Source organism: Bos indicus, chromosome 2 (assembly GCF_029378745.1).
Source record: "Bos indicus isolate NIAB-ARS_2022 breed Sahiwal x Tharparkar chromosome 2, NIAB-ARS_B.indTharparkar_mat_pri_1.0, whole genome shotgun sequence".
NCBI classification, from domain to species: Eukaryota; Metazoa; Chordata; class Mammalia; order Artiodactyla; family Bovidae; genus Bos; species Bos indicus.
In genome coordinates this window covers 95,823,925-95,842,683 of record NC_091761.1, presented here as the reverse complement: position 1 = coordinate 95,842,683, position 18,759 = coordinate 95,823,925, and the positions used below count along the sequence as shown (strand labels likewise).

The 18,759-nt window shown below is 36.7% G+C and overlaps 2 protein-coding genes across 12 annotated transcripts in view; one reads left to right on the top strand and one right to left on the bottom strand.

The window, feature by feature from the left end:
• CREB1 (cAMP responsive element binding protein 1) overlaps positions 1-18,759 on the bottom strand; it is a 57,254-nt gene that overhangs the window by 19,036 nt on the left and 19,459 nt on the right. For 4 of the 6 annotated variants that reach the window (XR_011561525.1, XM_070770903.1, XM_070770882.1 and 1 more), the window contains exons 2-5: positions 13,125-13,271; positions 12,377-12,418; positions 5,456-5,556; positions 2,253-2,395 (exon numbers count right to left, since the gene is read on the bottom strand). Coding sequence is in view for 5 of the 6 variants with exons in the window: in XM_070770882.1 (XP_070626983.1) it covers positions 2,253-2,395; positions 5,456-5,556; positions 12,377-12,418; positions 13,125-13,271 (433 nt within the window). In the remaining variant the exon portion in view is untranslated. The remainder of the gene's footprint in view (positions 1-2,252; positions 2,396-5,455; positions 5,557-12,376; positions 12,419-13,124; positions 13,272-18,759) is intronic. The other 2 variants (XM_070770894.1, XM_070770910.1) reach the window with 2 other exon arrangements.
• Positions 1-18,759, top strand: part of METTL21A (methyltransferase 21A, HSPA lysine) — a 68,949-nt gene that overhangs the window by 34,376 nt on the left and 15,814 nt on the right. For 5 of the 6 annotated variants that reach the window (XM_070770922.1, XM_070770931.1, XM_070770925.1 and 2 more), the window contains 2 exons: positions 16,896-16,964; positions 18,401-18,542. In XM_070770922.1, the coding sequence (XP_070627023.1) occupies positions 16,896-16,964; positions 18,401-18,542 (211 nt within the window). Of the gene's footprint in view, positions 1-16,895; positions 18,317-18,400; positions 18,543-18,759 lie in introns of those variants that run through there. The other variant, XR_011561547.1, reaches the window with a different exon arrangement.

Genomic DNA, 18,759 nt, shown 5'->3' with positions numbered 1-18,759 from the left:
TCTCACATGTACATTTTACATGTGTATGTATAAACAGAATGAAAAAGAATGAAGAATATATACCAAACTCTTACTACTGGGGAGGGATGGGAAGGGTCTTTAATTTTTATTAATACTAGAAACCTCTACCATTTGAATTTTCCCAACCATATACTTGTTTTATAATAAATATATAATATTGTTACATATGTAAGTGGTCATTATATTGATTGTTAATAATAATCAAGAACATAATGTTAAATCAGTTCCATCAAAGTCATATATGCATATACAGAGAGAATAAGGCATAAACATTAATGCATAAAGCCTTTAAAATCTCAAAGTATTAACCTTAAAACAAGCAACTGTTAGCTGCTGAATGGAAGGGGTGTGCCAAATGAAACCTGTTTTTCTGAGCTTTACCTCCCTCAACTTCACTTCCCTATTTCAGATTCTGATATGCCTCTGTCTGGAGAGCATGCCTTCTATTTCTAATTCAAATGAGAACTGCTGTGGTAAATGAATCTCTGTTACTAATAGCACTATGCTATATTCCTCAAGTGTACTAAAGTTGGAGAAAAAGTTCATGTATCAATATGTTAGCACACATACCTTGAATAGCTCAAATTATTTTGATAAAAAATACACAATACACCTCTTTCTGCCAATGAAGAAGGAAGAGGATGAGTGAACTCTAATAAACTTACAGAATGGACAAGAAGCTTAGTCAAAAATGCCTGCCTTCTACTTACTATTAAAAGTTTCAGCTTTGGTAGAGCTAAAAAGTCTGCTACTTGTTTTTAATATGGGTGGAATGCAAATTAGTTATGCAAACCAAGGCCAAGGTGTAACTGGAAAATTATGAACTGGCAGTCAAACTTTTATACATATTTCTGAGACAGACTACCCCAGGACATTAGAAAACCAATGTAGTAAGAGTTTCGATGTGTACATTTGATGTGTTATTAAAGAAGAGAGGGAGGGCAACTATATAGCGGGCAGCATTGTATTTAATAAACAAATAAAAATGAAGACATCAGTGTGTGAGGCACTGTGGAAGGCAAAAAGATATTGGGAAAAAACAGAGGAAAAAGGTACCATTCACACAAATGCCTTTGATCAAACAAAGGGAGAACTCAAAAAGTACTTTTGTAATAGATTGAGATGAAAGATAAGAAGAGAGACCCAAGTATCAGAGACATCAGAGAAATGGGAACTTTGATAATTTTTCAAAAAAATCTTTGTTTTCTGTGAGACAAAAATTGGCCTTAAACATAATCAAAGAATAATTATCTGAAAACTCATGTTTTCTATTAACGTGTTATATGAGGACTGAAATACATTTTTAAGTAGTGGTTTAAAAAACTTCTTAGACTCTCCATGCACCTGAACAAAACAAAGGGCTACTTAGAGGTCTTACATACGTGGGTAATCCTAACTAAACCCTGAAGAAAAGCAAATGCTTCTGTTACAAAACTTTGCATATAAGTAAAGGAAATATATGAAAGTGAAAGTGGAGGGTGAAAAAGTTGGCTTAAAGCTCAACATTCGGAAAACGAAGATCATGGCATCTGGTCCCATCACTTTATGGGAAATAGATGGGGAAACAGTGGAAACGGTGTCAGACTTTATTTTTTGGGGGCTCCAAAATCACTGCAGATGGTGACTGCAGCCATGAAATTAAAAGACACTTACTCCTTAGAAGGAAAGTTATGACCAACCTAGATAGCATATTCAAAAGTAGAGACATTACTTTGCCAACAAAGGTTCATCTAGTCAAGGCTATGGTTTTTCCTGTGGTCATGCATGGATGTGAGAGTTGGACTGTGAAGAAGGCTGAGCGCCAAAGAATTAATGCTTTTGAACTGTGGTGTTGGAGAAGACTCTTGAGAGTCCCGTGGACTGCAAGGAGATCCAACCAGTCCATTGTGAAGGAGATCAGCCCTGGGATTTCTTTGAAGGAATGATGCTAAAGCTGAAACTCCAGTACTTTGGCCACCTCATGCGAAGAGTTGACTCATTGGAAAAGACTCTGATGCTGGGAGGGATTGGGGGCAGGCGGAGAAGGGGACGACAGAGGATGAGATGGCTGGATGGCATCACTGACTCGATGGAGAGTCGGACACGACTGAGTGACTGAACTGAACTGAAAGGAAATATAACAGTGACAATCAAGATCTAGCAAAGTGCCGACTGCTTTTATAAGATTACTTTGAGAATGCAGCCATTAGTTTTTCAACTCATTTTCCAAAACAGAAATATCAATTACTCACTATACTGTCCACTGCTAGTCTGATAAATCGGAGTTGGCACCGTGACAGTGGTGATGGCAGGTGCTGAAGTCTCCTCTTCAGATTTCTCTTCTTCAATCCTTGGCACTCCTGGTGCATCAGAAGATAAGTCATTCAAAATTTTCCTAGAAAAATAGAGAATTGTATCAGTTAAAATAAAAGTAACATTTACTGGCCAAATACAAAGAAGAGGAAAAGATCAGAAAACTGACAGAAAGTTGAGTGTTTAGGATAGAATTTAAAAATGTTATAGTTTAAAATGTAAAAACTTACAATAATAAACAATAAAATATGCAACATTAAACTAAAAATCAATCAGGGCATCTACATGTCAAAACCATATGAGGACTAGAAAAAACACAGATGAATTTCTCCTTTCAGTGAACATAAAAAAGACGATGATTCAAAATCCAGGTGCAATTAAAGAAGAGATGAATAGAAAAACTGACTATAGGAAAAACAACCCTTTTGCATGGCAAAGAATGCTTCCCTGCTGGCTCAGCTGGAAAAGAATCCACCTGCAATATGGGAGACCTGGGCTCAATCACTGGTTTGGGAAGATCCCCTGGAGGAGGGAACAGCTACCCACTCCAGTAGTCTGGCCTGGAAAATTTCATGGAGTTTATAGTCCATGGGGTAAAACACTTGGATACAACTGGGCAACTTTCACTTTAATCTAGACACTAGGTTATTTTTTTCTTTTAAACCAATACAATCTTATGGTGTATTGGCTTTTTTGGCAACCACATTTAATCAATGATAATTAAAGAACATTATCTTTTTTAGATGAATTCTTAATCCAGAATCCTGTATGGGAATAACTGATTTTATTTTAAACTCAAGTTCAGAAATTTTACCATTATCCTCAACATTTTATCCTATAGTTTAGTTCAGTTCAGTTCAGTCACTCAGTCGTGTCTGACTCTTTGCGACCCCATGAATCGCAGCACACCAGGCCTCCCTGTCCATCACCAACTCCTGGAGTTCACTCAGACTCACGTCCGTCTAGTCGGTGATGCCATCCAGCCATCTCATCCTCTGTTGTCCCCTTCTCCTCCTGCCCCCAATCCCTCCCAGCATCAGAGTCTTTTCCAATGAGTCAACTCTTCGCATGAGGTGGCCAAAGTACTGGAGTTTCAGCTTCAGCATCATTCCTTCCAAAGAAATCCCAGGGCTGATCTCCTTCAGAATGGACTGGTTGGATCTCCTTGCAGGCCAAGGGACTCTCAAGAGTCTTCTCCAACACCACACTTCAAAAGCATCAATTCTTTGGCGCTCAGCTTTCTTCACAGTCCAACTCTCACATCCATACATGACCACTGGAAAAACCATGGCCTTGACCAGACAGACCTTTGTTGGCAAAGTAATGTCTCTACTTTTGAATATGCTATCTAGGTTGGTCATAACTTTCCTTCCAAGGAGTAAAGCGTCTTTTAATTTCATGGCTGCAGTCACCATCTGCAGTGATTTGTAGCCCCAAAAAATAAAGTGTGACTATTCGTTTCACTCTATTTCCCTTGGCTGCTATGATCTTTCAAGGTTTTTATTCTACCATCTCTTAGGGTACTTTGCCCTTAAGTTTGTTATTTGTTGATCTGATAAACATGGCTTTTATGTTTTCAGCTCAATTACTGATAAAAACACCAAGCCAGATGAAATCCAGTGAGAACCCTTCAAGGACTTCCTCTGGGTAAAAACTGATCACTATAAAGCTGGGCTGTTCCAATAAAAACCCAGCATGTATTATTTAATTCCCATTTCTCCAACTTCACAAAAATAACCTAAGAATATTGATACAGATCTTGTTATAATCAAATTAAGACATACAGGCTAGGTTTTGAGAGTTCATAAACTAAAAGCAAAATAATGGCATACTCCATTATGGAGGTTTGATTATAAGGGAAAATACCCTTCTCTACACATGTGTGGTGCCAATTAAGGCAAAAAAAAAAAAAGATTTTTTTCCAACATAAAACACATCATGTATCATAAGGTTACAGCTAGGGTTTACCTAGAACTTATATAGAGAAGCCATGTAGCTTGTTTCTTAGTATCAAGTTGAATTTGCTTCAGGATCAAATGTCTTACATAGTAACACTAGATATATTTCAAAGTTAAAAGATAAAACTAGCTATATTTTGAGAATTATGAGTATAAATAAATACAACACATACTTGGTAACACAGAATCCTCAAGACCTCAATTTACTGGTATTTCTTTAGGATCCCTAATTAAATTGTGAGGATAAAGAAAAGGGCTGGCTTAAGAGCCAAGAAAATGGAAAAGATATAACATTCCTTTGAAAAATAGAAATATATATAAATAGAAATAATGTAGGCTAAAGAAGGGAAGAATAAGCTTGAAGTTTATTAAACTATGAATTGAACTTAAAAGATTTGTGGAATTGCTCTTCCTGGAAATACTTAATATGGCTCCAATTTCTATGTAGTACTAAAAACAGTTTTGGTCCATCTTGGAAGCAAGGTATGGATTAGGCAACTTTTGTAGCTGAACATAAAATTGCAGTAAGGTGCCCCTAAAATTAGGGAATATCATCAAACATCACCCTAAGCAACTATTAAATTAACAAGCAGTTATCATGCTAAGTACCATGGAATAAGAAATGTGTTATGAAGTACATGGTACAGTCTCAGAACTGACTTATAACTAGAAAATGCTATAACCTTATCAAATGTATTCCAATCTTTTAAACAGAAAAGCAGCAGCCAGCACAGTCTACAAAAACAGAAGGAAAAAAAAAAAAAATCAGTCTTTTATCCAGGACTGTTCAGAGTAAGGCTTCTCTGGTGGCTCAGATGGTAAAGAATCTGCCTGCAATGCCTGGTTCGATCCCTGAGTCAGGAGGATCCTCTGGAGAAGGAAACTGCTATTCACTCGAGTATTCTTGCCTGGAAAATCCCATGGAGGGAGGAGACTGGTGGGCTGTAGTTGATGGGGTCACAAAGAGTCAGACACAACATGTTCAGATTAAGAAGTGCTCTTATTCTATATGACAAGCTTCAACTTATTTGAGAGAAGCAACTCAAGATGAAAAGACATGTTCTGTATGGTCCTGAATAGAGCATCTAACTGGCGTTCTGACATCTCTTCATCTGTAACTACATAGGGGTACACCTTTATACTTCTGATCCTAAATTCTTTTAACTATTCAACTACCTACATACCTGTAGGAAGGCCTCCTTGAAAGAATCTCTCTTCGTTTTTGGGAATCGGTTACACTATCCACTGACTCCTGTGAATCTTCACTTTCTGCAATAGTTGAAATCTGAAAATAAAGAAGAACTTTATCATGATAATCAAATTTAGTTCCCATAAAATTTTTATGAATTTTAAGAAAAGGTAAAATACAAAAGGGCATGTATCAACCTTATACATGCTTCAGTAGAAAATTAGTTTTTATGGGAAATAATCATACCATCCCTTTCCTCTCCCCTTTTTTCCCCATCCTACATAAGTCAGAGAACCTAAAAATTTTTTGTCAAAACCAAACTTTTGTGATATCCAAATTCAGTCTCATCTCTTTCAGGTCTTCTTATAATCAACACTGAATGTATCAGTATCACCTGTCAGTTGTTTTCTTATAGTTAGAACAAAACTACCAAGTAAAATAAAGTTCTGACACAAAGGAAAGAATAAATGACTAAATATCTAGCTGTCAGTCTACTGATTGTACAATATTTTCCTTTAACTGATGTGTAAATACTTTTGAGTATATTTACAATTGTACAAGTAAGATCAGTGATCCTTCAACCATGTTCCAGATGGCTGTTTCTAGCAATTCTGGAAGAAGTCCTCTGCTACATATAGACATGTGTCAAAGTTGGCAATCCACAATTTTTATTAAGCAAAACTTCAAGGTAAAGAACTGTGTATTCTGGAAAGTACGCTTGGATTGAGAAGGAATAAAGGTAAATGAATACAGATTTTATGTGGGATAATAATAATAGCAGCAACTAGCATTTACTGAGAACTTACTATGTGGCAGATGATATGTTAAAGCATATACATATATTACATTACTCACTTTAGGTACTAGATAAGTACCATTAGTATGTCCAGTTTATAGATGGAATAACTGAGGCACAAAGCGTTTAAGTAAATCACCCAAGTCACAAAGCTATGAAGTAGTGAAGCCACTGTCAACACCTGACATCTCAAATTTAGATGTCAACTAAATTTGATACTAGCATCAGTATCCTGCTGGTTCCAATCTCAAACCAATTTTGTCAGAAGCAGCAACCCAGAGCATTTTCAGACCATTTTTAGACTAGAACTTCAGTCATTTAGGTAAGCTAGTCTGTCAAATTTACACTGCCAAGTTTCCCTAGGCTAAACAGCAGGAGCCTCTTGCTCTCTCCTAACCTAGGTGAGCATGCTGCTGTCGGAGTGAGAATTAAATTTAACCAAGGCAAAAGGGTCTATGTGGGATAGCGCCTTATCAAAATTTATGGCAAAGGCAGTAAGAACAAACACAGTTAAGAGAAACTTGAGAAATCAAGAATGTGGTCCGAGCCTAAGGGTTCTGGACAGCAGGCAGTTGTATTCGGAGGGCTTTGTGATACACACTCACTTTAAAATGAAGTTTGTTAAATCTAGTAATTTTTCACAAAATAGATCTATGTTAAAGTAATGTATGTGCCCCTTAAAACATTTTTAAAGTGAACCAAGTATAGTCCTATAAACCTGTGATTCATGGTAGAGTAACAACACTATGCTGCTGCTGCTAAGTCGCTTCAGTCGTGTCCGACTCTGTGCGACCCCATAGATGGCAACCTACCAGGCTCCCCCATCCCTGGGATTCTCCAGGCAAGAACACTGGAGTGGGTTGCCATGTCCTTCTCCAATGCATGAAAGTGAAAAGTGAAAGTGAAGTCACTCAGTTGTTTCCGACTGTTTGGGACCCCACGGACTGCAGCCTACCAGGTACCTCCGTCCATGGGATTTTCCAGGCAAGAGTACTGGAGTGGGGTGCCATTGCCTTCTCCGAACAACACTATAGTTACTGCCAAACGAACACACAGAACACTTTCCCACTAATCTGTAGCTGCTGTTAACTAGCTCACTCAGCAGAGTCTCTACACAGACTTTCTCAAAGATGTAGAGCTGATGAGGAGTTGTAAAAAGGCCTTAGCAGAGAACCAGAATTTCAATGGATAACAAGATCGAACTCAAAGTGAATAACCTGACAAATGTTTATCCTCATTAATGTTTTTTAGAACCTTAGTTTCTCTACATTCTGTCTTTTTTTGCTTAACTCTCATTCTTACAACCTTCTTTCAAGGATATATAATGATGTAAGCACACTCATGTGAAGAGTTGACTCATTGGAAAAGACTGATGCTGGGAGGGATTGGGGGCAGGAGAAGGGGACGACAGAGGATGAGATGGCTGGATGGCATCACTGATTCGATAGGCGTGAGTTTGAGTGAGCTCCAGGAGTTGGTGATGGACAGGGAGGCCTGGCATGCTGCGATTCATGGGGTCGCAAAGAGTTGGACATGATTGAGCGACTGAACTGAACTGAAGCACACTCTTCCAAGTTGAAAGTCATTAAAATAACAACTTTAAAACATGCTACATAAACTACACATAGGACAATTTTGAAATGAAACAAATTAACACTGCTTTTTAAATATATGGCCTTTAATTTTTTCCCCCAAACTCAATGCATCTATTGCTCCCAGTAGAACAAAGTCTCCTATTCCTCTTACCTGAAATAACTTGTCAATTCACACAAAAGGAACTAACTTATACTCTACGATTGCAATTCAAAAAAAAAAACTGAAGTATGACTGCTGTACAATGTAATTTACAAGTATACAGTATAGTGAGTCACAATTTTTAAAGGCGATGTCCCATTTACAGTTATAAAATATTGGCTATATTCCCTGTGTTGCACAATAAGTTCTTATAGCTTATTTTATACATAATAGTTTGTACCTCTTAGTCCCCTACTCCTATATTGCCACTTTCCTCATCCCTATCCCCACAGGTAACCACTAGTTTGTTCTCTGTATCTGTGAGTCTGTTTCTTTTTTAATATATTCACTAGTTTGTTGTATTTTTAAAATTCCATATATAAGTGATATGTACTGCAATTTTTTAAATGTAAAGGGAATTCAGAACTATTCAATACTACTTAATGAATGTAGTATTTCCTCTTTGGTGGAATACTATCCAGAGAGAACTTAGAATTATGAATATGAAGCCAATTCCTATGGACTATCTACCAAAAAACAAACAAAACTCCCCCCACCCCCAACACCATACCCCACCTCAAACCAAAACCAAACAAAAAAACCAAACCCGCCCCCTAAACCACTAAATCCTCATTGCTAAGACCATTAAGCACCATTAAAATCCTTTTAAATAATAACAGTTCAACACGTTTAATAGGTTATTAAAAAAATAACATGAAAAACTATATCCCACTTGTAAGTATCAAAGACTATCATCACACTCCAATGACAGAGCCCCTTCCTCTGGTCTTCACCTCCTCCTGCCTCTATTATTAATCCCTTCCTGAGTTCCTTAAATAGGACTTTAATCATGGCCACTTATAGGTCAAGAAATTTAAAAAAAGCCAAACCCATCACTGAACCTTTTAGATCTGTATTTCTCAATATTTTCTTTATTTGTTAAGACAAAGTTTGTTAAAAAACCATACCTCCTATTTATATAAGAAGGAAAAAAAAAAATCCCTATTTCGATGTTATTTGAAATGTCAAAATAAAATATACAGTGACTAGCACGAAATTTTAAAAATGGTTGTATTAAATGTTTTCTCAAACTATACATGGTCCCCTGAAAACTTAAGCACTTTCCTGGAGTACAGTTCAGGCTCAGGTTTAGGGCCAAAGTTTATTCACTGGATCAAGGAGTTTAATAGAAGTCTAGAGCAGTAATCTCCAGACTGTTTTGATCTGCAGATCTCCCTTATAAATAAGAAAATCTGATATAAGCACATACATTTATTTTCAAGTTTTAAGTATTATCTATATCATAAAACAAATTAATTTTTAAAGAGTCAATGTAAGTATTAAAATACACTTGTAAATTTCTTAATATTTCATAGCAACAAGAGTGATGTGCTTTAATATGGTTCATTAAGAAACCATTTAATATTTTATAACAGTGACGCAAAAATGTGATTCTAAGCCTGGACTTTCTGAAATGTGATCTGACATCTGCAACTGCTGAAAAAAGGAGTTCATGACATGTGGATATAGGAATAAGTGCTTTGTGATTGGGCCTACTAAATAAAACAATCATTTTTTTTTTCACTTTCATCTATCAATTGCACAAACTTTTGATGAAATTTACTAGTATACTTTCATCTCCCTGACTCTTGGTCAGTTATTACATGCTAATAAAAGCTTTTACATTTTAACAAATAAGTTCAACACCTCCTGAAACTCAAGAACACTTCTGAATAGTTTGGAAAACTCTATTTCCAGAGTTTTTAAAGTATATACATTTGAGTTTCTAGGTGACAAATCTATACTGTTTTCAGTTAAAAAAAAGTATGGGAACATTTCCAAACTTCTATATTCAAAATATTCTGTCCAAAGCATGATTTCTTTTCAAAATGGAGGTATTCTCTCATACATTGTTAAAATGTCACCTTCTCTCAGAAAGGATAGTTGAAAAGAATTTCTTTTTTTCAAAAATATCTGTTAGTTAACATATCCTTTATAGGTTATCTCTTGCTTGCCATTATAAAGATCAGCAACTTTGGAACACTTGTCATGTAAAAATAAACAAGTAACATCCTTGTGTTTGTTCAGCAACTCAAATATTTGCTATATGATAACCACTGGATACCTTGCACAAAAGACTTGTGTGTGCCTCCATCACAAAAGACATAATGTGTGTCTCCGTCACATTATGAAGTATTGCAAAGGCTGTATCAAAAACTTCAGTGCCAACCACAATCCCTCTTGCTCACTCTATCCAGGCCATGTCATCTTGCTATACTTTCACTTTTGGGCCTCTGGACTTGCTTTTATTATTTGTATGGCTTAGCCTCCTTCACTGCTTTCTAGTTTTCTGCTCTTTGTGTTCCCTGACCACTCTACATAAAATAAAATACCCTTCCCTCCACATTATTCTCTATCCCTTTCCCCTGCTTTAATTATCTTCCCAGCACTTATCCTCACCTGACATAATTTATTTTTTCATTGTCTCTCTTCGCTCAAATGTGATCTTCATGAGAATAGAGAAGTATTATTTGCTCACTGCTGCTTTCACAGCACCTAGAACAGTGACTGGCACATAGCATGTGATCAATAAAAATTCGTTGAAGGAATGAATGTAATAATTTAAGGTAACATAATCCATAAATCCTATGCAATGTTTTAACTGCATTGTATTAAAAATGCATCCAAAATTAACAAATGAAAAGTGAGGATGATACTGTTAACTTCTATACATTTGTGTAACTCCCATTATTTTTGTGGGAATTTTTACATAATCTGTGAGATCTGACTTACACGTATACCTAAGGGATAAGTTAGGGCACTGATGAATATGAAATATTAGTAAAGCTTAGTTTCTAATCCTCTGAGATGAAAAAAGATAAACAGAAATCTTAATATCTTATTCTCACATCAAGAGAAATGTACCTTATATATTTCAGAAATGCTGTTCTAGAATACTAATATTCTTCCATCAAGAAGTTTGAGGAATCAGTTCTCTCCTTGTTTGATCACCTCTTCTGTTATAAACCATTCTCTAATGATTAATTCTAATCACTGTGAACCAGCTGAAATACCACTGAAGTTTAATAGCTTCTCTATGGTTTAGGGCCTTTAAATTAAAAATACTGTTTGTGTTTCTGTTTCTGGAATTCAGGTTTCTAATTATAAGCACAGCTCACACATTTCTACAAGTTAATGGTCATTATTATTATTCTTACCACAGAGTAAAGATTAAAATTAAGAATATAATCAACAATTAAACATCATTTATTAAAACCAATATTTATAATGTTAGCAAATTTTGTGTTAATTTTTGTGTGTTCTTTATAGAAAGACCTCCTATCGTAAGTGAAAAAGAAAAAGTAAAGGTTAATGTGAGATCTGGAATCTAGGTCTCCTGACTAGAAGGTCAGGTTCTTTCCACTATTATCAAGAGGAAGATACAAGCAGGGAATTAGTAATGGCATACATCATATGAACAACAGTTAGGCAGCATTCAATGAAATAAAAACTGAGACAAAAGATAGGAGACTATTGTTCAGTCAGTGTGGTTCTATAGAAATAACAAATTCTTCAGTCTTTACCTGGACTATACCATCTATTTAGTAACAACAAATTCCTTTTCAATATTACAACTTGATGATTTTACTTATATAAAAACATTCATTCTTCTTTCTCCTTTTACCCCTGCCCTAAATGTCCAAGCAAACCAAAGCACAGAGATCAAATGAAGTAGAGGTGAGTTAACATCTATTATATCCTTTGATGACACTAATAGAAGACAAAGAAGGGACTTCTCCCCTCTACAAGTATCAATCAATCTGGCTACTGTACTCAAGGGGAAAAGAAAGAAAACAGCTCTCACCCACAAGATGACGACATGGATGGTAAAGAGGAAACAAAGCAATGTCGATTATAAATGGCTGAAGAAAAACAGGCATTTACTTGGTCTGGACATATTTTTAATGGGAAGGATGTGGGAGATAGGGAAAAGGAAGCAGTCCAATAGAAAAAGGAGTTAAATTTGCTTGTTTCTGAGGATAGAATTGGGACCACTAGGTAATACTTTTAGAAAGGTATTCTGGTTCACCTCAGGGAAGAATATTTTAGCAATCACCCGATTATAAACTGGTTACCTCTGGAGATTGCCTCCTTTCTCTGAAAGAGTCGAAGTAATGCCAGACTACCGTTTGGAGGAGGGGAGAAGGATGTAAATAGGGAAACTAAGTAACAGATTAAGGGCTGGATAGGTAACAAGTTTGGCCTACACCTAGAAGATACCTAAGATTTTTATTTAAACCTTGAGTTCCATGTTTAGAGAGAAGGGACAAAGATATAAAGAATAATTTCTCACCTTCCTTTCTAAAAATAGGACCTAGGACTCACCTGAGTTCCGGAGAAAAGTCTTTTTAAGTCCTTACAGGAAGACTGTGAAGCAAAAAATATGAAATGGGAGGCTGGGGTTATGGCCTACTTGAATGAACGTTCAAGTCTTTTTTTTTTCCTTCCCCAATAAGCTCATTGCAAAGATGTATACTGCCCTAGGTTCCCTACAGTTAAGTAGAGGTTTACATGCCTTTATTCCCCTTGGATCCAAATTAAAGGAACAATCTCTCCAAAGAATAAGATAACATGCATGGAAAAATACCTGATTCTTAAGGTACAATTTCTGAAGGTATCATTTCGAAGTTGTATATACTCTAACTTAAGACTTGTAAACATAGTTGTTTTTCTCTAAAATTCAAATAATACTTAGGTAAGGTTATTAATTTTTGACAAGGGCTGTTTTTTCCAATTGCATGCTTAGAAAATAATTACAAAGTTATTATTTTGCATCTTATTTCCCTGAGGTACCCTTATAGTCTCTCCCAACATTTCCACTTTATCCCGTATACTTTATTTTTCCCAATCAATTCTTTTTTTCCTCCAGTTTAAGAAACAGTTTTTTATTATGTCTGTTCTTGTGTATATATGTTCCTATACTTAAGGTGACTATACAGATGCAGCATATTCCATAATTACTATAAAATAAAACTCTAAACTAGACATGTTCCTATTTTCATAATGAGAGGAAGAGAAATATGGCTATCAACGACAGTTATGAAAGTAGATGCAGAACTTTTTATACACATACCTGAACTGTCTGGACTTGTGGAGACTGAATAACTGATGGCTGGGCCGCCTGAATAACTCCATGGACTTGAACTGTCTGCCCATTGGGCAGCTGTACTAAAGTTACGGTGGGAGCAGATGATGTTGCGTGAGCTGCTGGCATAGATACCTATGGTGTTGAACATGGAAAAAAATTACCATCACAGATACCTCCTTGGGAGTACTCATGTTTAATATGAAGCAACTTTTTAGCAGCAAAAGGATGACCCTTCTGCTAGGTTTAAGTATTCCAATGGTGTGAAAGGAACTAACATTAAGCTTAATATTCTTTTTGGAAAAAAAAAACAAAAAGAAACAAACACTGCAAATACTTCCCATGCCCCCCACTTTTAAACTCCTCCCAAATGACAAAAATCAAAAAACTGTTCTAATATAGTATCAAAATATGTAACACAGACTTTTTTGAACACTAAATACCACTTTATTTGTACGGTGCTTTAAAGTTTCCCACCTGCTTTCATATTCAATTTCTCATTTGCTCTTTGAAGAAATCAGACTGGGTTAGAATAAGAGTTATCCCCATATTCTCTCCCCACTGAGAGACAGAAACATTAAGTGCTCCAAGAGATTAAGCAACTTACCCAAGGTCAAGAGATAAGCTAGCTTTGAAGGAATGTAAAATTCTTCAGAATATCATGTGTTAAATTAAGCCATGTTCTCAAGTATAATTGTTCCCAAACTTGGGTGAAGCTTAGCTACTAAGTCTAAAACAAATACATATCTTACAGTATAAAGCATATTTTTCTCTTATAAACTTATTACAAGTATGCCTTTCATTCATGAGGAAGTACAAACTGAAAATGTCTATCTCCTCCCAGCACTGAACTGGTAATAGTTGATATTTTAAGGATTTATCTTCCTCTTGAAGAGATAAAGGGGCAGAATTGAGAGAATTTGAGAAACCAGTTTTCTCCTGAGGCACAAAGAAGGCAATCTTAATAAGTCAATACCCAGGTTAAAAGGGCTCTTAAGTCATATGTATCTATCAGATTGTACAGTATTTATGGTTCCTGCGCTTGAATGTGTTTGAGGGTAGCAATTTTATTTGTCCATTTGGTAATAAATTTGGGAATTTAATGAAGGTCGTGTGATCATACTCTTTCCTTAGACTGCAAGGAGATCCAACTAGTCAGTCCTAAAGGAAATCAGTCCTGAATATTCATTGGAAGGACTGATGCTGAAGCTGAAGCCCTAGTACTTTGGCCACCTGATGTGAAGAACCGATTCATTGGAAAAGACCCTGATGCTGGGAAAGATTGAAGGTAGGAGGAGAAGGGGACAACAGAGGATGAGATGGTCGGATGGCATCACTGACTTGATGGACATGTCTTGAGCAAGCTCCGGGAGTTGGTGATGGACAGGGAGGCCTGGTGTGCTACAGTCCATGAGGTCGACTCAAGTCCATGAGGTCGACTCAAGTCCATGAGGTCGACTCAGTCCAGGAGTCATTCAACTGAGTGACTGAACTCACCTACTGGGGATATGTGTGCCAGAACAATGCTAGAATTGAAACTACAGAAATGAGAAAGACATAGGTTTTTGCCCTTAAAGAAATTATTGAGGCATGTGTATGAAGGAATGGGGAAAAGGCCACAAATAAATATAATTCAATGAAGTAATGTAGTCTGCAAAGAGAAAAATGGACACAGTGAGGAGAGTGATCCCACCCAAAGCAAGAGGAGGAGAGGCTACCAGGAAAGTATGTTAATTTGAAACAAAGCATACTAGTTAAAAAAAAAAAAGAAAGAACGAGTAAGGCATGTTCTTATGAGTTGCAGAGGGGAGGCACAGAACTTCACGAAGACGGTGACACTGGCAAAAGCAAAGAGAACAGCAATGTCTGTACATGGCAGAGAGGGATGACCAGCAGTTACTACTACTGGAACATATAAGTGTGTTACTATAGGCAGTAGGAAGTATGGAGAGATGGAATAATAGGGGCCAGATGGGCTAGTCATGAAATCTTATATAAGTTACATTAAAGAATCTGCATTTTATGCACTGAAGGGCTTTTAAACTCCTGAATACCATAGTGTGGTTTCCATTTTAGATAGATCACTTTACTTTAGTGGTAGGGTAAAAGATACTTATTTCAGAGGAAGAAGAAAGTAGAGGTGAGACCAACTGAGAAAGCCTATATATAGTAGTAAAAGTGAAGGCCAGCAATTAGGCACTAGGTGTATTAGGGATGGAAATAATATAAGTAATTTAATGAAAATTCAGGAGGCAGACCAGAAAGGGATTTATGAATGACTGATGGAAGGAAGTGAGAGAGAAATCAAAGACGACCCACATAGTTCACATGTGGGTGAAAACGGGTAAACTATGCCAAACAGAGAACACAAGAAGCTGCTTATGGGTGGCTGGGGTAATGGTGGAAAACAATGGAATTGATACGACATCTGAATTTGCAGAGATGTTTACAAGGCAGTTAAATATCTGACTATAAAGCTTGGGGGGAAAGACACCTACTAAAGGCAGAGGCTTAAGTCCTGAGCTTCCCCTTTGGACAGTGAGGAAGTCCTTCCTTATCAATCACTTTTTTTCTGGCCACTACAAATCTTACTTAAGTTTTACTTGGTTCTCAAAATGTGATCCATGGATTACCTCCACTAGAGTTACATAGGGTACCTGTTTATAAATTAGTCACAACCTCTGATGGACCCAAGGACATGTTCCCCGACATCAAGGTTGGAGAACCAAAACTGTAAATTATTCAGAATATCTCATATCAATGGAAAGCTCTTCTAATATTTGAAGCAATTAGTATGTCCTCTGAGTATTCTATAAGGTAAATGTAACAAGCTAACTTAACAAATAATCCTCTTTCTATGCTAATCATTCCACATAATGGTTTCTCTCATTGTGAATTTAGAAAATTCAGATACACCAATATAGAAAAAAATCACTTATATTCCTACCACTCAGAGCTCATCATTTAATATTTTTGCTGTAGATACATGTGTTTATAAAGATGCATATATATATATATATATATATATATATATATACACACACACACTCAATTTTTTTGGCACTATCACAGAATCTTTCAAATCCATTTCAAATATCTCTTCATACCATTAATAGTATTCTTTAACGGTTTTAATGACTGTGTAATGGTAAAATTACATAATTTAATAAATTCCTTATTACTGTCCATTTAGGTTTTCAAATGTGCCTGTTATAAGAAAGGCGACAACAGTATTGCAGCAATCATCCTTTCACCCAACTCTTTACTTAAAGCCCTCCATAAAAATTAACATTCTTATAGTCAAAACCAATGTTTTTTCCACTTTAAAAGAAATACTTGTAAATTTCAAAAGTAACAGAAGACATTTCATTATTATTTTAGATTGATTTTCCTCCTTCACTAGTTAGGCTGAATTTGTTTTTTTACATCCAATGGTCAAATCACAATGGTCTTGACAATTTTATTACAAATTTACAGTTTACTACGAGACAACAAAAATAGGTATCAGAATTCTGAGAAATTACGTCAAAATATATGTTAAGGACTTGGATGAGCAAATGAAAAAAAACCCTCTGTAATCAGGTATTAAAAAGAACAACAACAAAACTTACAAAAGTGAACAGACACTACTTCTCCTAAAACTCTAGTATCATGTCATTCCACTTATCCGTGATTATATGCTAATTGAACATGTGCATATAATTTTGTTCCTTCCCGAATTTCCAATTAAGCTTCATAAAACTGATTTTGTTTTTACAGGCATAATCACACCAGCAGAGAAGAATGGGAAAGGAAGTAACAATAATGAGTTTTGGAGGCTAGAAACAGGTGGGTGAATGGTAACGAACTTGGAAGACCTCAGATGACCAACTCATGAGGTGGAGGCAGGGACAGCTTGATTTGTGCTACAAGGTCCTTAAGAGGCTCAGAATCTAGGGCCCCCTAGAAGGTAGAGTGAAAGGAGGGGCTGAAGATAAGGAAGGCTGACTGAAGGCTCTTTGAAAAGCAAGCAGATCCCCTCCTCAGCCTCTGTGAACGGACACTAATCTCCCCTATGAGGACAGAAAAACGTTGGTTTATTTTCTGATGGAGGGTTTCTTGACTGCTTGACACCAGGCATTGCTGAGGTGAGGTACTGAACTCCAATCTCCTTCCGTTGGTTGGCTCACAGGTCTTTACTTACATGCAGGAGATAGTAAAGCTTTTCTCTGGGGAACCTGACCAACAAACACCAAGTTAAGAAGACTTAACATAATGACACTGGGATGCCACCCTACCACGAACCTCACAACTCACAGACGTCAGGCCCCGAACGTATACACACAACATCAAACATAGGTTTTTGGTCACCTTACTTTTAAATGTAGGCCAACAACCACAAGTTATTAAATATGAAGAAAGCTTCTAATATGAAAGATGGTGACCAAAAAGATAGAAGAGGAAAACTGTATACAGAAGAAAATCTATGTAGAGAGAAGAAAACTTAAAACTTAATATTATAAAGGGAAAATACTGCCTGCATGAAACATTAAAAAAAAAAAAAAGTGTAAGTGTTAGTTGCTCTGTCATGTCTGACTCTGCGATCCCACGGACTGTAGCCCACCAGGCTCCTCTGTCCATGGAATTCTCCAGGCAAGAATACTGGAGTGGGTAGCCATTTCCTTCTCCTGGGTATCTTCCTGACCCAAGGATTGAACCTGGTCTCCTGCATGGCAGGCAGATTCTTTACTGTCTGAGCCACCAGGGAAGCCTGAAACAAACAGGATACTATTAAAATACAAAAGGACTGTTCAGAAACAAAAGGAACTCTTGGAAACATGATAGCAGAAATAAAACAAATCCAACAGATGGGGTGAAGTGTGAAGTTGAAGAAATCTCTGAGGGCAGAGCAAAGACAGACTGAAACAGGAGAGAAAACTAGAGAAACAGTCCTAGAGGTATTAACATCTGGATCACAAGAATCCAAGAGATAAAAGAGAAAGAAGAGGGAGAGAAAAAAATCATCAACGAAATAACTTAAGAAAATTGCCCAGAAATGAAGACCCAAGTTTCCACTTAAAAAAAAGGGGGGGGGGGCACTGAAGACTACTGCACAATGGATGGTAACAATTCAAGACCTTGATAATGAAATGGTGAAGCACTGTGAACAGAGATTTTTACAAGATAACAAGAGATACAAAGTAAGAAATGGGTTTAGTCTTTTAAAACATCAATACTAGAAAATGACTGTGCCTTAAAAATTTGAAAAACATTTTCTTTACCAGGAATTCTTTACCCAGTCAAACTTGCTCAAGGAACCACTGGAAACAAAACTCCACAAGACAGTAGGAAGGCAACCTCCAGAATGACGTTACACAGCAGACGTGGAGGACATCCAGACCAGAAGAATGGTGTCCCGAGAGATAGGTATGTTGAGGACTGTCATCACCAAAATCCCTGCTGGTACTGTATCTTCTTTTTACTAGAGGGCTGAGTGCCTGGATGAGTCCCGATTAGGACCTGTACACATTTGCCTTGACATGTACTTAAGAGGCCCTGATGCTCTCACCTTTGTTCCTGCACCTGCTTCATCGTGAGTGTACGTTTACTTCATCCCTAAATATAATCTGCTTTGCCTTACTCC